The sequence below is a fragment of the Artemia sp. Qi Xiang Cuo genome, chromosome 8 (genome assembly GCF_049724085.1).
Source record: "Artemia sp. Qi Xiang Cuo chromosome 8, ASM4972408v1, whole genome shotgun sequence".
Taxonomy (NCBI): Eukaryota; Metazoa; Arthropoda; class Branchiopoda; order Anostraca; family Artemiidae; genus Artemia; species Artemia sp. Qi Xiang Cuo.
Window position 1 is genome coordinate 39,577,055 of NC_142801.1, and position 21,538 is coordinate 39,598,592.

Consider the following 21,538-nt stretch of genomic DNA (forward strand, 5'->3'; position numbering starts at 1 on the left):
AAATAAAAAATTTTATTAAAATTTCGTGACCAAAAAAAAAGTTGTATTAGCATTCTGTTAGGACTAAACTAGTTGTTTCAAACCTTCGGGGAACTAAAAAACTTGCTGTATTAAAATTTAGTCAGTAAAAACTAGTTGCGTTAAAACTTAGCGAACAGAAAATGTTTTACTACAGTTTAATGAACAAAGAAAATAAGATGCATTAAAATGGATGAACGCAGCAAAAAAATTATTAAACTTTTGAACAAAATGAAGTTGCATTAAAATTTAGCTAGCACCTGAGCTGGGAAATTTTTGGCCATGAGTATTCTCAAACAAGGAAACATAATCAAAGAGAGTATTAATCAAATAAAGTGAATCCTTCAGGTGACAAAATATGAGAAAAAGCAATTTAACTAGAATAAGGGCGCCGGCAGAAAATTTTTGAGGGGGGGGGGCAGACGCCAAAATAGCAGTGGTGGTTGGAAAATGTTTCTCTATACAGCTAATATGTTACCGTCTCATATCTACCAGCAAAGAGGTGGAAAAGTCAAGGCAGGTCATCATTAGTCATGCCAGGAAATTTCTTTGGGGTGGCAAGTACTGCTAGGAACTTAGTTTTCAGCAATTTTCAATGGTAATATTTTTCTTTTTCTATTTATATGAAGTACTTCAATGTATTTAAAAATTAAATAAAAAAACAAGTTTTTTCAACTGAAAGTAAGAAGCAACGTTAAAACTTAAAACGAACAGAGATTATTACGTATATGAGGGAGTTCGCCCCCTAGTCAATGTCTTGCTCTTTACGCTAAAGTTCGAATTTTGTTCGAATCACAAACCCCTGAATCACAAATGCGGTTTGATTAGAATAGATAGCTCTTTTGATAGTACTAAAAAAAAAACTACCAACATTAAAAAAAAAACAACATTAAAAACCAACAAAAAAAAGAACATTAAAAAACCAACATTGAAAGTACCAACATTACACACACATGTTGATTTACACATTTTAAAAGCAATTGACCTGGGACTTATGGGACCGGTACCTCAAATTATATCTTGGTTAGGCCTGGGTATGATTTGGAAAACAATCAGAAATTAAATAAAAAAAGAGCTTTTAAACTGAAATCGAGGAACAGATTTTAAACTTTCTCCTTACTTTAGTTGAAAAACCTTTTCTATTTGTTTAATTACATTTCATTCAACTGTAAAGTTTTATGAATACAATACTTTTGGTAATACTGTTTGGATTTTGATGGGTAATCAAACAGTTCGTGGTAATGAACTGTAACTTACTTAAAGTGACCTGGCTCAATAGTAACCAAAACTCTATAAAAAATGATTTTGATACCAATAGATATATCAAAAGAATTGGCTGATTATGCTCATTCCCAATATAATAGTTTCATTAAGTTTACTCTTACCCATCAAAAGCCAAGAGTCTAAGAAAATTTTGTCTGATTTTAGGAAAATATGGGAGAGACCCCCTTGAAGTCATATAGTTTTAATGTAAATCACACCATCAGATTCAGCGTATCAAAGAATCCTACTGTAGGTTTTTTAAGCTCACATATGCAAAAATGTGGAATTTTGTAATTTTTACCAGAAGAAAAATCACAGATGCGTGTTTATTTGTTTTTTTTCGTCTAGTTTTTTTTTTCACAGGGTTGATCGTATCGACCAGTGGGCCTAGAAAGTCGGGATAGGGTTCATTCTAATGGTAATGAAAAGTACTTGTGTCCTTTTTCAGTGACCAAAAAATGAACTGCAACTAGGCCCCCTCCCACGTCACTTTTTTCCCAAAATCGTGCAATCAAAATTTTGAGATAGCGTTTTTTTCTTTCAGCATAGTTGAAAGGCCCTATAACTATGTCTTTGGAGATAAAATGACTCCCTACAGGCCCTGGGGAAAGGTATTAAAGTTATAAGACTTGCCTTTTGTTTTATTTGCTATTGGGAAGTATGCATACATTTTTTGGGTGAAGGGGGGAGGAAGAATTTTCTGCTGGGAGAATTTTCAATAAAGAGGATGGTTTCCAGGGGGTAAAATTTTCAGAAGAATTTTTACACTGGGTGAATTTGCGAGAATTCATATACGAACTTTCTTTATATGTCTTGCTTTCTCTTTACCGATTCAATTTTACGCGTGGACATGTTAGCTTAAGGGTAATTGTCCGAGGTAAAGTTTTGCCAAGATTGAATTGTCCAGAGGATATTTCTACAGGGAGAGGGATTTTTCCGTGGAGGTGGAGCCAGGTATCCTGGCGTTATTTAAAGTTTTTTCAACTGAAAGTAAGGAGCAAAATTAAAACTTAAAACGAACAGCAACTATTACGCATATGAGGGGGGTTTCCCCCTCTTCAACCTCTCGCTCTTTGTGCTAAAATTTAAATTTTGTCCCAATTCTTTAAAAACGATTCCTAAAACAAAAGGGTCTTTTAATTAGAACAATAAATAACTTTTTTTAAAGTGCTGAAAAACTGTAGCTTGAAGAGCAAGGTGTTGAGGAGGGGGGACCCCCCCATCATATATGTAATAATTTCTGTTTGTTTTAAGTTTTAATATTGTTCCTTACTTTCAGTTGAAACAACTTGTTTTATTTTCTTTATTTAATGAAGCCTAGAGACAAACAATTTTTGAGACAGGCAAAGAAAAAAGTATATCAATTAAAGTAAAAGTATTTAAAAATGAAAAAAGTAAGTAGCTACAAAAAATACACAAAACAATAGCCTACTTACAAACCTAAGATATAAGCTTGTAACATTAAGTTCTGTTGAGCAATGCCGAAGCGTTGGACGGATATTTCTTAACAATATTGACAGTTTTGAACTTGGTTATCAAACACCAAAATATCCAGGCTAATGCCTTCAGACTCAGTGTTTATAAAAAGTAACGCATTATCAAAGTAATACATTAAAACTAATATTAATAAAAAAAAAAATAATTTTAGTCCAATATTTTAAATTAAATTTTAAATGCCAAAAGCCAGCATATTTGACACCTTTATGCTTCATAACTGTAAAAAAAAAATCCTTTTCAATGTGACAAATAGATAAATTCAATCACACCTAAAAAAAAATGATAATAAAACACAAAAAACGCATTCGTTCAGGGGGAAAATACCGAAGAAAAAATTCTTCATACGTTCAGAGGAAACATTTCTGATTATAGTGGCTTCATACATCAGCTCTTGGGTACTCCTGCGATGCAAGCAAAAGTTGACGGCATATTCTTACCGAAATTGCCTCTTATTAAGTTGTTTTTTATAATTATACGAATTTCCTTGGGTTCTAACAACTTCACTAATTACTAATAAACAAATACATATTTAAGATCACCATAAAAAGCTGATTCTTTGGCTGAATGTTATCAATAGTTAGGCTCTTATATTTTCGTTATTGACAGGAATCGTTATTTACTTACCATTGATTACTATGAAGATTTTTTTTTTGCTCCAACCAAATCATAGAAAAATTGTTTGTGGGAAACTGGTTAGGGGTTACTCAGTCACAAATTAGAACTTATATTTTCCTTATTATGGGTCAAAATCTATTGGCAGGCAGCCAACAATGGGGCAGCAAACATTTTCTCCATGGTTTTTCCCTATTCTGCTCTCAAGACCCCCTGCCCCCCCCCCATTGCCGGCGCCCATGAACTAAAATGTATTATCTAGGTAGTTCGAATTCACTGGAAGCATCCCACGATATTATCTATTCACTGGAATTAATAGTGTAAATTAAAACTATATCCATCAAGCAGTCACTACAAGCGAAATAACGAGTTCTGTAAGTAGTTCCATTAACCATAACTGTCTTATAATAATGTTAATCCGGTTGCATGAGTATTGTAAGTTACATGGATCTGTAAGATCCATGCAACCTATTGATAACACTAATCACTTCGAATAAAGCAGATAAATTACCTAAAGCACAATAAATCACCGGCAAGGTAAGGATATATTTTGGGGGCGACAGATTGCAAAGGATGAACCAAATGATATCATCTGAATAATTAGCAGGACAAATTAGTAAAACTGCTATCTGGACTACTCACCTGTTGATTTGACAGACAACGAATATAGATGAGATGAAAAGAAGAATATTGGTAAGATGAAAAGCTAAAATATAGCCTTTCACTTGTCGCAAATAACAGTATATCCTACATCTTATTTAATTATAACTTTTTCTATAAGTGGCTCAATTAGTCAAAGGTTCCCTATGAAAATAATAAACAAGTAAAATAAATTCTATAAATTATTCAAACTTGTGAGATGTATTCTCTGATTTCATCAATGATCTCGAGTTAAGTAGGTAATTTATATTACAAATAAAAAAAGTATGTGATTGCTTGATCTACTGAAATGCTGGCTTAGAAATGCCTGGAACAGGACAACTAACCTAGGAAGGTATTCATCAAGTATGAAACATATAGTCTTCACAAAAAATTCTTACGGGGATTGAAATGAATCATGGTATATTAGTATGGCAGAAGCAGGTATATTTCCTAAAACAATTTTTCTTGGTCAACCTGAAGCATTCATTTTGTTTTGGTTAAGGGGTAGGTTTGTACTATATTCTTTTGGCATTTCGGCCCCCTTGCTTCGTTTATGAACCTTCATATGCTAGAATTTAGGGGAAATCTGAGAAAATGAATTAATCATATCTTGCATTTACAAGACCTTAGTATGAGCTCTTGTATGTGTGGATAAATTAAAACTATGTGAAAATCTTTTGTTGCAAATTTTACGACAGTCAAACTGTGATCTTAAGAATCTGAATAATATACTAATTTAATTACTTATACTGGTTATAACTGCTTCTCCGTCAGAGGAAACTCAATCTTTGTTCAATTGTTTGCTGATGTACACTGTAAAGTATACGAGTATTCAAAAAGAGAAAGAAAAAAGAAGTTCAACTTTAATATTCACGTATTTGTAAACTATTAATTACAAATAAACTACTTTTACTGCTGGATAAGTATGGAAAAGCTGAAAAGGCCTTTAATCATCGATCAATATTTTCAGGTTGTTATCATGGGAGCAGCTAATGTAGGAAAGACATCTTTAGTATCTCAGTTTTTATATGATACATTCACAACACGTTATAAAAGAACAATAGAAGAGTATCATAGAGCGGATTATGAAATATTTGGTATCCCTTTGACACTGGATATTTTGGATACTTCTGGATCATACGAATTTCCAGCCATGCGGCAACTGTCAATAAGTAATTCTGATGCCTTTGTTCTCACATATTCCTTGGATGACGTGGAATCTTTTAAGGTTTGTATCATTTTATTGAGAAAATTTAACAAAATAAAAGAGTGTTCTCGGTAGTAATAAAAAGGTGTAATTAATAAAGTAAAAATAAGAAAGAAAAAGATTTGAAGACGTGACTCCTTGAAGGGAATTCAATAAATTAAAAGTTAAATCTTTAACTATTTTGTTGAGCCATCTGGAAAGGAATGATTCCTTACTTTTAATTGAGGATACGGAAACAGTTACGTATTCAAATCCAGCTGTGAAAAGGGTGCTTTATAGCTTCACAATTAAGGTTAACAGAGGGAAAAAAAAATACCGTTTGTCTGACAAATAATTGGAGGTCCTACAGCACGCCACATGCCTTCACTAAGATAAATTGCCCCTACCATGTCCTTCTTCGCAAAAACAAAAGCAAAAAAACAACACTGAAAACTTCAAAATTTACGACTCTTCTTTTTCGTCTTACTGGTATTGGGTTCATCTTAGTATCTTCTTCAAGATTTGCAGATTACCGTGGCAACTTGGTAACGGCATCATCTGGTCGAAGATAAACTATTTTCCTTAGTAACTCAAGTAATGGTGCCATTCAAATAAAGTAAATACACAACCACCCCACAGGCATGCCTTTCCAAAAACTAACCTGACAAGTATGTGTCCAATAAGAGATACCATGCATACTCCTGCCATTTACCCGTGCCCCCGCCATTTAAACATTTGCCTCTCACTTACTTGGACTATCTGTCTTGGCTTTTCTCTAGCCATGTCTTGACGCAACCTACTGCAAAACTCTTGATAACTTCAATTAACCTGTCACACTTGAGATTTTTGGAGATGTATTCAGGAGATGCAGTAGATAATAATGATCCCCCTATTGGGTGGAAGGACGGTTGGAAATGGCCCACCGTTTCGAGAAAGGTACCAACGACCCACAAAAGCTCAGGGGAATCAGGTTTAGACTATTTGCCACTTGCTAAAGCCTCTCAGAAATAATGGTCCTCGCGATAGTAGAGGTCTAACTGAATAGAAATCCCTAGTAAAATAAAAATTAATGGGTTTATCAATGGGTACTTAGTCTTTTAATGATATAAACCTTAAAACACAATTGATGAAAAAGCGTCCTCAGCCGCTCAATTTTACATTTGAAAGTAAAGAAGATTGGGGTCCTGATAACTATGATGGCACTAGGCATCGTACAGAATTGGCTTGACTAGCTTCTTAGCCTCCATCGGTGAAAACAATTAAACTTCAAATCTGGATCATAGCCCCTTGAAACATTTATAAGTAGCATTGGCCACTAGTACTTAGCATCGCAGGAATGATGGGGTAAAGGGGTATGGGCATGGGCGTAGGCAGCATATTGTCTAGGGGGGGGGGGCAGTCGATAGTGTGATGGAGGGCTTTTTATCAACTTCTTTGCCAACCATCTCCTTTTTCAACCATATCTAATGTAAATTTGAAGGTCTAGGGGGGCCGCGGGCCCCCCCCCCCTGCCCCCCTCCCTACGCCCATGGGTATGGGAGTAGTATTCTATTACGGAATTCTACAATCCTGTTACTTTTGACTTAATTTTAATGATGGATTACCTGTTAGCACACTGAATTCTAAGGTCTTGTAATTTAGAGCCTTTTTTTCAATATATATTACATCATAAGATTTGGTAAGCATTCTTGCTTAGAGATTCCTGTTCCCTGACTCAAGAATATAAGCAATAATACTTGGTTTAGTTTTTTGCGGTAGAGAAGGCTTCTTATGAGGGGTAAAAGGGCAATTATACTTATTTTATCTTGTTGAAAGTACTTTATTGACAATTGAAATGAATGGTTTTACACTATTGGAGGTTAATGAAATGAACAGTGATGATATGAAGACAAGAGTCCCCAATATGGTAGTGAGAATTTCAAAGGATTGTCGACTAACTTCTGAGTTGGAAAAAATAATTGGTAGATATGTGATATCGTTGAGCAGACTAAAGATTGAGGAACACATATATGTTGCTGCCTAGGTGAAACCAGTGCCTTGAGGGCTTTGAGGGGGTTGTCATCCTCAAAGACCTAATTTACAGAACTTAACACTACGTTGAATAAAATGGCTATCTCAAAATTTTGATTGGATGTGTTTGGGGAAATGGTGGGCGTGAGAGGGGGGTTAGTTACCCTCCAATCACTTTCGACTATTAAAAAGGGCACTAGCCCTTTGAATTTCCAATCGAATGAGCCTTTTTTTTAGTTTCTACGACTACTCCTTCTATAAAAGCCTTATATGTCCCCAGGGCATAATTTACAACCCTTACCCTGAAGGCTGTGGGGGTGTTTCCTTCTCAAACAAATAATTTCTATCTGGAAATCAACTACGCTGAACAAAATGGCTATCTCAAAATTTTGATTAGATGTGTTTTAGGAAATGGTGGGCGTGAAAGGGTTGTTAGTTGCCATCCAATCACTTTCGACTATTAAAAAGGGCACAAGCCACTCCAATTTCCAATTAAATGAGCCCTTTTCAAAGTTTCTACGACAACTTCTTCGATACGAAGTGCCCAGCTCTAAAGAAAAAAAAATACATTGTGCCAACATCGTTCTTATATGCCCTCAGGGCATAACTTAAAAACCTTGCCCCGAGGGTTGTGGGTGATTGTCCTCCTCAAAAAGATAATTTCTATCTGGAAATCAACTACGCTGAACAAAATGGCTATTTCAAAATTTTCATTGGATGTGTTTCGGAAAATAGTGGGCGTGGAAAGGGTGTTAGTTGCCTTCCAATCACTTTCGACTGTTAAAAAGGGCACAAGCCACTCCAATTTCCAATTGAATGAGCTTTTTTCGCAGTTTCTACCACAACTTCTTTGATACGAAGTGCCCTGGTCTAAAGGGGAAAAAAAATGATACATTGTGCCAACATCGTTCTTATATGCCCTCAGGGCATAACTTAAAACCCTTGCCCCGAGGGTAGTTGGGGATTGTCCTCCTCAAAAACATATTTTCTATTTGGAAATCAACTACGCTGAACAAAATGGCTATCTAAAAATTTTGATTATATTTGTTTGGGGGAATGATGGGCGTGGGGGGGGGGGGGCTAGTTGCCTTCCAATCACGTTCGACTATCGAAAAGGGCACTAACCCTTTGAATTTCCAGTTGAATGAGCCTTTCTTGAAGTTTCTACGACAACGCCTTCTATGAAAACCTTATATGCCCCCAGAGTATAACTTACAATCCTTGCCCAAAGGCTTCGGGGGAGTGTCCTCCTCAAAACATATTTTCTATCTGGAAATCAACTATGCTAAACAAAATGGCTATTTCAAAATTTTCATTGGATTTGTTTCGGGAAGTGTTGGGCGTGGAAGTTGCCTTCCAATCACTTTCGACTATTAAAAAGGGCACAAGCCACTCCAATTTCTAATTGAATGAGCTTTTTTCACAGTTTCTATGACAACTTCTTTGATACGAAGTGCCCTGCTCTAAAGGGAAAAACAAAATAATACATTGTGCCAACATCGTTCTTATATGCCCTCAGGGCATAACTTAAAACCCTAGCCCCGGGGGTTGTGGGGGATTATCCTCCTCAAAAAGATATTTTCTATCTGGAAATCAACTACGCTGAAAAAATTAGCTATCTCAAAATTTTGATTGGATGTGTTTGGGGGAATAATGGGCGTTGGGGGGGGGGGGATTGTTTCCCTCCAATCACTTTTGACTATTAAAAACGGCACTATCCCTTTGAATTTCCAATCGAATGAGGTTTTTTTAAGTTTCTACGACAATGTCTTCTATAAAAACTTATATGCCCCCAGGGCATAACCTACAACCCTTGCCCTGAAGGCTGTGGGGGAGTGTCTTCCTCAAAAACATAATTTCTATCTGGAAATCAACTACGCTGAACAAAATGGGTATGTCAAAATTTTGATTGGATGTGTTAGTTGCCTTCCAATCACTTTCGACTATTAAAAAGGCACGAGCCATTCCAATTTCCAATTGCATGAGCTCTTTTCGAAGTTTTTACGACAACTTCTTCGATACGATGTGCCCTGCTCTAAAGGAAGAAAATAATAAATGATACATTGTGCCAACATCGTTCTTATATGCCCTCAGGGCATAACTTGAAACCCTTGCCCCGAGAGATGTGGAAGAGTGTCCTTCTCAAAACATATTTTCTATCTGGAAATTAACTACGCTGTACAAAATGGCTGTCTCAAAATTTTGATTGGATTTGTTTTGGGAATGATGGGCGGGGGGGGGGGCTTGTTGCACTCCAATTACTTTTGACTATTACAAAGGCACTAGCCCTTTGAATTTCCAATCGAATGAGTATTTTCTATCTGGAAATCAACTACGCTGAACAAAATGGCTATCTCAAAATTTTTATTTGATGTGTTTGGGACAATGATGGGCGTTAGGGGGGGGGCTAGTTGCACTCCAATTACTTTTGATTATTAAAAAAGGCGCTAGCCACTCTAATTTCCAATCGAATGAGCCCTTTTCGAAGTTTCTACGACAACTCCTTCGATACCAAGTGCCCGGGTATGGAGAAAAAACAAAACAAAAAACATTGTGCCCACATCGTTCTTTACTTAGGCAGCGCTATCGCGCTGTCTATGATTGCTTGTTCGATTGATTTGAACTGTATCACCGACAGAGAGTTTGCTTTTAATTCCACTTTCATTGCTAAAAGAAGAATATTGTTTGAGAAAAATGTCAAGTGTAATGTCACCATTATGAACTTCAAGAGGAATAAGATTGGAAAGAGAGCGATGAGGACGTTGATTGTACACATTTATTATTTTATCCAAATAATGAATAAATATGGCAGTATGTTTGAGTTTGCAATATCTGGATATGAGAAGGCGAATGTTTCTAATCAATCGTTAAACCAATGCAGCATTGATTGAACCATGACTATGATAAAACTCTGTACCATATTTCAAAAGAGTTTTGTTTACACATGGACTGACAAATTCACTTCCTCGATCTGTCTGAATTTTACTATAGGAATTTTGGCCAAGTATTGTTTCTAGAGCAATTGTAATGTCCTCCCCTCGCTTAGATTTAAATGGAATTGAATAGGAGTAGCGACTCATAATAATAGTCGCAAATATAATGTACTTATAGGGTTTATTGTATTGTCGCTGCGTCTCAGCCAGAGTCATAAGATTAGCTTGCTTGATTTGCAGTGGGTAGAAGGTCTTTGTTTTTTGAAATTGATTACCGCAAAGTCTACCATTTCGATGAAGAGTATAGACCGATTCATGTTGAAGATATTTTTCGCTACACTCTGTTGGACATTAGAGGCATGAGCAAGTGTACTAGGGTCACTAATACTTCTTTTCTCATCATTATTTGCATAGATACGTTTCAGAGTTTTATCCATTTTGCTTCTAAACGTGTACTTCCTCTTCCACTACCCATTTGCATACTAACACTGGCGGCGGTGGAAAGATATTTTCTCCTACCCTTTAAAGTTGAATCATCATCACTGTTGTAGATTGATTTGGGTGTACTTATTGGCATTAGCGTTTTAAAATAATCCTTTACAGTATTGTCATCATCATCATAATCATCATTTACTGGTATAAATTTCTTTAAAATGTTTCTGTTAAACACAAGTGCTTTGGGAAAGTTCGATGTGTTTAAATATTTCATAAGATTTGTGTCAAGGGGTACAGTTTTCTTGTGATTTGAGACAAAATCAGTTATTAGATCAATGAGATTGTAAGTGCTGCTACCTAGTGTGATTTACTTACCTGTTGCATCAATTTGAATATCACTGCTTTCATTCAAATAATTTAAGAATCGTCTACCTCGCTCCCGATAGGAAACTGGTAATAAATCTAATATTTTCTATATGTCCGATAGTAATGGTGCTGCTGCTGACACAGATGAAGTACTTGCCTCTTGTGTCTCATCAACAACACTCACAACACTGATGGGTTTAATTTGATACGGTTTTGGTTTATCAACACGACGAAGCACTATTTGAAAAATCAGATATTTCTGATCATCAGGTATACTATTGTCATTAAGGAAATCTGTGAGATTACCCTCAAAAGTATACAGTGGAGATAGAGCCTCATGAATTATAGTCAATTTACATGGTTTATTCGTATTTTCTTCTTATGATGATGATGATGGAAGAAGAAGACTGCTAACAAGACCGACAATTATTGGAAATAAAACTTCGAATAAGCCTTCCCCCGCCTGAATTAAATGTTTTCTTTTCCAGTTTTGACTGGTTTTTCTTTTGGACAGTGCAGGAACAATGGACTGATGCTCTTCAGTCTGCTTCTTAATAGCATCTGTTAAATTACAATTGCTGCTGTTAAAGTTAAACGCAGTTCGGAATTTAGCTTAATAAATTCTTGATCTACATTGTTCAGTTTGGCCTTCCTAAATCGTGGTTTTGATCTACTCAAAACAGAGAGCAAGTATCTATTGTGATATAACTTCTTCAACGTCATAGTTTCAACTAATATCTTTTCACAGACGGATATACAATTATTTCATGATCAAAAATATAACTAACAACACATAGTTCTTCTGCTGTATTTTGATTAATGTTAATTACAATGTATTCATATGGTTTATTTGATGCCTGATTGTAAGCTGAAAACAGGGATTTGGGTTGACCCGGATAAATTTGTTTGTTGAAAGTTATGAGGGAGTTTGAGTCACGAACAACTTTTTACACAATGTAATGAGTACAGTTCAACGCAAGAGTTTGCATACATTTACTCTGATGAAAGAGGTTGTGTTGGAAAATGGCGACGGAAATATTTTCATGATGAGATCGTACTGTGAACAATTGAATTATTTCCTTAGACCATTGCTCTATCGAAACGGCAAAATCATCAATAATAAACCAAGAATTTGGTTCTAATGAGTTGAATACAGAATGCAATCCTTTGATGAATTGAACTTGAGGTTAAATTGCCTTTATTCGATCATAGAACTCTTGCCAAACACTATAGATGTAGTATGTATTTTTTATTGACGTTTGATGTTGTTTTCCCACACATTGATGGCCCACCGAGAAAATCTCTGAATGGTTTGATGAACTTATACATAATCTAAGAATCTCTGTTTTTTTTGCATGCAGTCCTATTCAATGAACATCAGTAACTGAGTTAAAATCCAATTGTTTATTATATTAAATATATTTATATACAATTTTTTTTAACAACAATAAAAAAAACTTGTGCATACAAAAAAAACTCTTTAAATAAAATATACATTATACAACAACAATAACAACAATTTGTATATATATATATACACACAAAACAAAGTACACATAATACAAAAAAAATCTGCTCTAAGACACTAAAAGATGCCGGCAGCATCTTCGAGCAATAATTCGAACAATAATTCAAGCATATGTTTCGGGATCTGTCACAACATCACAACGACTGCTATGGCGACCACCTTCGCACATTTAACCAAAGGCCAAATTTAAAATGAGTTTATAGATTTCTTTTTCGAACTTTGTTTTCACTTCAGGACATTTCTTGACAAAAGTGTCAACAAGTGTTTTTAAATAAGGCTTTTGACTAAATTGTAGGGCTCTATGAATCTTTGTGACATTGAAACTGTTGTCACACATCCATTTTAACGCACAGGATGTACGACAATATATTTCTTCGGCAGGAGGTTGGCAACAAGTTTTTGTTTTGAAGGTGTCCAATGCATTCGCTGCTCCTCGACCAAACGTCTGTAGCGAGGACTCAAAGAGTCCCTATACACAGGTATATTAATGCTTGGAAAAACAAAATCCTTTACCGAATCGTGAAGCTTCGGTGGTATCTCCCCATCCATTTCAAAAAACCTCCATCTAGCCCATAATCTGAGGCTTGAGGGTCATTGAGCCATTAATAATCACCGCAGAGTAGAGAGCAGTGAGACATAGCCGAGGTGTATAGGGTATTCACAAAAAGGAAGACTGCATCTGACTTTTCCCACGTCTTCACTCCAGTTGGGTCAGTTTCCAAGATACGGTCTCTATGAAAAATGTACCCACCTATCATTGACCTCGATAACTCTCATTGACTCTCAATAAACAAGTTTTGATCAATGTCGGTGATGAGTCCGATGTTTTCCCCTCTAATCTTTAGGATGAGCTCCATTACCAAACAAGGAGAAGAAAAATAACACTATATCAAGACTGAATTCTTCATAAATTTTTTCCTTATTTCACGCAGAATGTCCAACAGAGTGAACAAATCACACGACAAATACAACTTGCAGTAGTCAAACCCATTTTTACACCCTTCCTCTGCCCACACTTTTCTGGCAAAGCTGTATTCATCAGGAGTAAAACTACGATCGTGCAGACTGTCGTAAAATGACTCAATTGAGGGAATAGTCTCCTCGGTGAATCTCGACATGGAAATATAATGATCATAAGGGCACACGCCCTTGACCGTTAACAAATCATACAAATCATTTGGAAATTGTTGCTTGAAAAGGGGGAAAGCGTTTCAGCCATCATCGTATTTCTGCACTTAAATGAATCCAATCATAGATTTGGGAAAAAGGCTGAAGGAATATAAAGGTCGAATTTCATTCGCATACTCAATGTCGTCTTCAACATATTTCCACATAAATTCCAAAACAAGCAACTTTTCCGCTGATTTAGGTATTATTTTGTAGGAAAAACTGTCTACCACCCATGCATTATCTATAGCTCAATTTCTTTGAAGTTGTGCCATTGCTGGTAGAACATACTTTAGATCGTAGTTAAAATTGTGTATATAAACTGGAAGATAGAGCTGCTGTTGAGTTTTTAAATTTCATATATTATTGGCCCACCCCTCCCCAAAAGATATTTTTACCCGTTGAATTGGCATCAATATGGTGATTAAGATCTTGAACAGCTTCTTTCTTGGCAAGAGCACCTTTATAAACCCAACAAACTGTCCCCTTTTCTAGGGCACGTTGGTCCTTATCTGATAATGAAATCGGGTAGTTGACGTTGACGCAATTATGGAATGGATTTACTTGCTTTTTTTCATTAGCGCCCTAGTAATTTCTCTGTGCACCCTTCTCATACATAGTCTCAAAAAACTCTTCCAACTGCATTCTGTTATCGGAATTTCGTCGGACATGGGCATAGGAACAAGCTAAAAGTTTGTATTCCTTGACTATATGTGGCCTTGGTGGTTCAGGGACCTCCAACAGTGTCGCTTCACAATCCAAAGCTACTTAATCAGTCTGTATAAGGGAATTTTGGAAAATTTAAAATTATAAAGTAGCTTTGTCTTCTGCCAGCATTTCTAACCTTTGATTGCCATGAATCTTACAATGTTTCATATGATATTTGAGTGTAATTTCGGTTTAAAATGGGGAAACACACATGGGGCAACAGTAACTTTCCCCTTTTTTACGCCTTGAGATAAGAATTGACTGATTGCAGTAATGGGAAAGAAATAACCGTATGAGTTTCCTGCTTTGGGGGTCCATGGACGATCCAAATCCAATTTTGTCCATTATCTACCAACTGAATGAATATAAGACCCCTTTTTATTTGGTTTCTTCCCCCCATCCTTTTTAATTTTCCTTAAATAAAGGTCTTGATATGGGGGCTGTAAAATGTGTAGGGTAGGCCAAGAGGATCGGAAAATTCTATACAAGGAAATCCGATTGTGCGCCGCAGGATTTGTATTTTGACATACGTGGACCTGTATTAAACACATTGATTATTTGATTGGTATTTATGGTGCCAAGTCCAATAGAACACTGCCGTTGGGGTTGATTACCCAGTAGTTTTCAAACTGACTTAATGAGATTAGCGTATTGCCCTCTGTCCATTGCTCGGCAAAGGTGAACTCTGAAGGTACAGTGACTGTTCGTTCGTATCTTAGGTGCCCAACAACTCCACTGCTGTTGTACCCTGAGTTTTTCAAAACATTGAAACAGTTACTCAATTTTTGAATGGCTGTTCAATTCGATCTAGGGATCGCATTGTCAAGTCATGCAGGATTTCTTTGGATTTACAAAAGGGCAGATTGTAGAGTGAGTTTTGTTCACTTCACACACAAAATGGGAAAGTCCAAATAGTTCAAATTTGTGTGGGGAGGCGATTCATGATCCTCCGGCACTGGTGCTTTTTCCAAAGGCCAATGCAAGTTCTGAAAAAATTTCACAATTCATAAATTAAAATCCAGTGTAGGTGTGTGAACATCTGGCATTATTTCGTTGGATGGTGATTGTATGAGGGGCGAGCAGTTTGATATTGTTTCCACTGACCCTCATTTGTTCAATTGTCGAGGCAACAAAACTCATAACCTGTTGTTTTTGAACGTTGATTTTTGCCGAAGTGAGAGTGACTGATACGTCAGGTGCGTCTGCAAGTACTCTTCGTGAAATGAAATTCAAGTGGGCGAGAATTAATTTTATATTCCCGTAACATTTGGCGGTAACCAGTGGGATATAATTAAGATGTCATAATTTATTTTTCCAACCAATTGAAATAATATTTTTAAAACCAATTGCTAGTTGATGAGGTTTTCAATGCAATCACAGTGGCACTTGATTCTATTTTCATTGTATAATTTTTAAATTGAAGGAGCGAATGGCCATTACTTTCGCCCTAGGGATAAAATTACTCTAAACACAAATACTGTAAATACGCATTTCGAGATTGTTCTTTACATTATGTGTCGACAACCCCTTGCAAATTTTGTTTTGTTTCTTTACCGTGTGTTTTACACAGTACACCTCCGGCCATGCAAGCATATCGTTGGAAATTAAGTCGCTTCTCGTTTCTGATTTGGTGCCTGGTATTTCAGCATCTTAGTATAAACCCTCTTGTCCAAACTCGTATGGTCCTTCCAGGAACTAATGTGTTCAACACTGAACAAATCATGAATTATATTGTCAAATTTCAATTTTAATAATAGGGGTTCTTTCTCCATACAGTAAACTGGAACTTGTCCCTGCCCCAGCTATTCGAGCCTGCATACATTGAAATAACTTCCAACATAATAAAGTTTCCAAAATAGGACTCCCTGTGACAATATTTTTATTTAAGGCAATATTTTTTTTTAAAGGATCATATTCGATTCTATAATGGTAAATAAAGTGAAATTCTGATAAGAAATAATTAGAGCATATTCTTTTAAATTAGTAGCAACGTCACAACAGCTGCAATTACGAACAATTTCGCACATTTTACCAAAGGCAGGGTTCAAAATGAGTTTTAAGATTTCTTTTTCAACCTTTGTTTATGTTTCCAAACTTTTTTGACACAAGTGTTAAAAAACATTTTTAAATAGGGTATTGGGGTAAATTGAATGCTTCTTCGAATTTTTGTAACTTTGAAACCATTCCGAAATATTTCAAAAATAGCTAAAAGGTACCAAGTTGAAAAAAATTAAAATGAATGTGCAGTGTCTGGTTAATATACATATGCTAATATTTATTCCTTAAAATTTTAATAAATTTTTGCTCTCTTAAAGTTATAAGAGTGAAAACATTTAAAAGAATTGTTTCAGTGAAGTACAAATAATATTCTGGCTTTCAGAAAGCACAGGGGTTTTGAACACAACTCATATTAATGTCTGCTCGTTTTGAGTTTGACTCTGTTATTTATTTTAATTTTTGGTCATTTTGGGTTTCATTTATTTATTCATACTGATTTGTGGTAGTTGTATGCTTGATAGATTATTTCATTCTATTTTTTTTCATTTTTGGTTTAATGGAGTTCTTTACTTAAAAAACAATATTTTGTGGAATTTTTTTTTAAATTAATTTCTGTGTGTGTTTTATATTGACATAGTCTTTTTCAGGAAAAAAATTAATTGTTTGAATCTTTCCTGTTTTACTTTAAGAATTTATAATTTGGCGTGCAATTTATATGCTGGAGAAACTTTTTCAGCAATTCTTAACAACATATACTCTTTTGAAAATCATGACACAAATAGTGGTGTTTAATTTAGTCATATACATCCTTTAGGTGACCTGATAAATAAAAGTTAATACCATTACTAAAACATTATATCTATGGTCTTTCAGAGCCTCGATACAATTACACTCTTTTGATTTAGTAAAATTTTAAAAGACGAAGTAGTAATAGAAGTAGCCCCGAAAATTTGAACTTACTACCTTCGGGCGTTCTTGGTATATTGCTGAGATGTCTTATTGTCAACCAGTATACTATCAGTGTGTGTTTTGATTTAATTTTGATGCAACATTTAGTTTTAAGCATAATGGGCAAATTACATAGTTGTGGGGTTTAACCTACCCAATAAACCTAGAGATATAGTTACTAGACCATTCAGCTATGCTGAACAAAATGGCTGTCTTAAAGGTTTGATTGGAAGTGTCTGTATAATTGTTAGCTAAAGAGGAAGGCTGATTGCCCTCCAATCATTTCTGACTCTTAAAAGGGCACAATAAATTCTAATTTTTATCAACTTAGCTTCTTTAAAATATCAATGATATTACTAGTTACGATAGAGCTTCGCTGCCTATGTCCTTATATGACCTTTTAATACCTGCATTCATATAAGTTTTTTGTTTAACTGAAACTCCTCATAAGCGTTCCCTAAAGGTTTCAACTTAATGCCATTAGTATTATTAGTTAAAGTAACCGTAGAAGCAGCATTAAATGAATAAGCACAGCGTCTTCTGGCTAGCTCAAAATCCACAACCTATGAAGGTTTTAAGGTGAAATTTCAGGGAATATTTATGTTTTACGGATGACAACCTGCCATCCGTATGCAGGTTGTCAAAAGGACTTATGAGCAATATCTTAGAACAGTTTTGTGCGTGAAATTAAAACATAAACGCTTGTTATGGGGGATGTTGAACTAACCAAAAGACAATATTTGCATTATAATACTAATGCTTCTAATCCTACAACTACTGCTACTGTTACTATTACTACTATTAACTGTACTCCTACTGCTACTACTATATTTACGGGTGCTACAACTACAACTAATAAACCTAAGTGTATTAAGGCGAAAACTTGGGCAATATTGTAACTGTATTGAAATAAATCAAAACACACTATGCCCATATAGGTTGTCAGGAGGACGTATCAGCAATGATTCAGGACCGGTCGATGGTATTAAGTTAAAAATTTTATCATGTGTAGAAGGCGATGTTGAAAAAAAGGTGCTATATGAATTTTGCTACTAATGCTATTACTGCTACTACAACTATTACTACGCATAATTACTGAACCTTTCAACAATACTGAAAAAATAGATTTCTCAAAACTGTGCTTGGATATTTCTTATGGGAAATTATGGGCGTGGGGGGGGGGTTCTCTCAAATCACGTTGACTCTTAAAAATGGTAGTATAACTTCCAATTTAAAATCAAATGAGACCCATCTGAATTTAATAAGACCACCCATTCCATAAAAACCTTATATGCCCTCAGGGCATAGCTTAAAGCCCTTGCCCTAGGGCTCTGGGGGTTGTGCCAACCCTGGAAGCATTGTTATATGTTCTTTGGTCTATTTTAAACAACATTGCCATCGCAAACTTTCAATCAAATGCGTTTGGTGAAAAGAGGGGGTAGGTGGGTGGGTGGGGGGGGGGCTACTTGACCTCATCCTCTATTGACTCTTAAAAGGGAACTAGAGCTTCCAATTTCAACCAAATGATCCACCTGTAAAGTTTATACAACCATCCCTTCCATAAGAACCTTAAATGCCCCAGGGGCATAACTTGCAACCCTCACTCTCAGGTTCTGGTGGTTTGTATCAACCTCAAAAGCCTTGTTATATGATATTTGGATTATTTTGAATAAAAGGACTGTCTCAAAATATCTATTGGATACATCTCAGGAAAACACGATGTGTTTGTGTGTGGAGGGAGGGTTGGGGTAGCTGTGCTTTGATTACTTTGACTCTTAAAAAGGGCACTAGAACTCATGATTACCAAAACAATGAGTCCCCTCAAAAGTATATTCGACCACCCTTTTTATGAGAACATTACATGCCCCAAGGGAATAACTTACAACCCTTTTCTTGAGAGCTGTAGGGGGGGGGGGGTGTCTTCGTCACATACATAATTTCCGAAACGTTCAACTACGATAAATAAAACTATTATTTCCAAATTTTGATAGGAATTGTTAAGGCAAATGCTGAGCATGGAGGGTGGGGGGCTTCCAATTTCAAATCAAATAAGCCCTATCTGATTTTTATACGACCGTTCATTCAATAAAAACCTTATATGCCCTCATAAAATGGCTTATAACCCTATACCCAAGGTGCTGGGGGGTTGTGTCATCCCTAGAGACATTATTATATGTTCTTTGAACTATTTTCAAAAAATCGCTATCTCGTAATTTCAATCAGATGTTTTTGGTGAAAGGAGGGGTTGTAGATTAGGGGGGGGGAGAGCTAAATGCCGTCCATCAGTGTTGACGCTTAAAAAGGAACTAGAACTTCCAATTTCCAACCAAATGAACCTCTTCTAAAGTAAGACAAGCATCCCTTCCATAGAAACCTTAAATACCCTTGTGCACAACTTACAACCCTTGCGCCTAATCTCTGGAATTTGTTTCAACCCTAAAAGCCTCGTTATATGATATTTAGACTACTTTGAATAGAATGGTTATCTCAAAACTTTTATTAGAGGCATTTCGGGACAATAAGACGTGTGTGTGTGTGGGGGGGGGGGGGGTAACTGCACTCTGATCACTTTGACTCTTAAAAAGTGCACTAGAGAGTGTACTAACCAATCCAAGGAGCCCTTTCCGAAGTTTATATGGCAACACACTCTATTAAAACCTTATATTCCCCCAGGGCGTAACTTACAACCCTTACCCTGAGGGCTAGGGGGATTTTTTATCCTCAGAGGCATAATTTCCATACCTTTCAAACACGTTTCACAAAATGGCTATCTCAAAATTTTTATTGGAAGTGTTTGGGGAAATGATGGGCGTGGGGGGTCATTTTCCCTCTGTTCACTTTTATTAATATAAAAGGTCCTAATCCTCTCAATTTCAAATCGAATGAGCCCTTTTTGAAGCTTCTACTACAAAACTTTCTGTAAAAACCTAACATGCCCCATGGGCATAACCTATGAAACTTGTCCTGAAGGCTATGGGGTTGTCATCCTCAAAGATCATTCAATTACATCGAAAAATATGTTATATCAAAATATTGATCGGAAATGTTTGAGGAAATGATGGGCGTGGCGGGGGGGGGGGGGGGTTGATTATCTCTCCGACCGCTTTTGACTATTAATGAGCGTACTAGCCCTCTCAATTCTCAATTGAATGGGCCATTTTGGAAGTTTCTACAACAACACCTTCTACAAAAGCCTTATATGCCCCCAGGGCATAACTTACAACCTTTGCCTTGGTGGTTATGGGGGGTTTGTTATCCTCAAAGACGTATTTTCCGCCCCTTTGATTGGATGTGTTCGGGGAAATGGTGGACGTCAGAGAAGGTTCACTTTCCCTCCAATACCTTTAGACTATTAAAAAGGAACTATCCCTTTTAGTTTCAAATTGAAAGTGCCCTTTTTGAACTTTTTACGACAACGCTTTCTATAAAAAGCTTACATGCCCCCAGGGCACAACTTCCAACCCTTGCCCTGAGGGCTTTGGGAGAGTGTCATCCTCAAAGACATAATTTCCAGAACTTTAAACTACGTTGAACAAAATGGCTATCTCAAGTTTTAATTGGATGTGTTTGAGGCAATGGTAGGCATGAGAGGGGGGTTAGTTGCCTTCAATCACTATCGACTATTAAAAAGGGCACTATTCCTTTCAATTTCCAATCGAATGAGCCCTTTCTAAGTTTCTACGACAACACTTTCTATAAAAACCTTATATGCCCCAAGTACATGACTTAAAACCATTGCCCTAAGGGCTGTGTGGGGGGGGGAGGTATGTCATCCTTGAAAGCCTAATTTCCAGAACTTTCAATTATGTTGAACAAAATGGATATTTCAAAATGTTAATTGAATGTGTTTGGGAAAATGGTGGGCGTGAGAGGGGGGTCAGTTGCTCTCCAATCACTTTCGACTATTCAAAAGGACACTAGCCCTTTGTATTTCCAATCGAATGAGCCCTTTTTCAATTTTCTACGACAACACTTTCTATAAAACCTTATATGCCTCCAGGGCATAACTTACAACCCTTGCCCTGAGGGGTGTGGGGGGCTGTCATCCTAAAACACATAGTTTCCAGGACTTTCAACTACATTGAACAAAATGACTATCTCAGATTTTGGTTGGATGCGTTTGGGGAAATGGTGGGCGTGAGAGGGGGGTTAGTTGCTCTTCCATCACTTTCGACTATTAAAAAAGGCACTATCTTTTTTAATTTCCAATCAAATGAGCCCTTTTTG

General features: G+C 36.3%; 1 protein-coding gene across 1 annotated transcript in view; it reads left to right on the forward strand.

Annotated features, from left to right (window-relative positions):
- The window catches only part of LOC148949392 (ras-related protein Rap-2b-like), an 85,788-nt gene that overhangs the window by 18,506 nt on the left and 45,744 nt on the right, over window positions 1-21,538 (forward strand). The window contains exon 3 of the mRNA XM_089092947.1: window positions 5,003-5,260. Within this exon, the coding sequence (XP_088949073.1) occupies window positions 5,003-5,260 (258 nt within the window). The remainder of the gene's footprint in view (window positions 1-5,002; window positions 5,261-21,538) is intronic.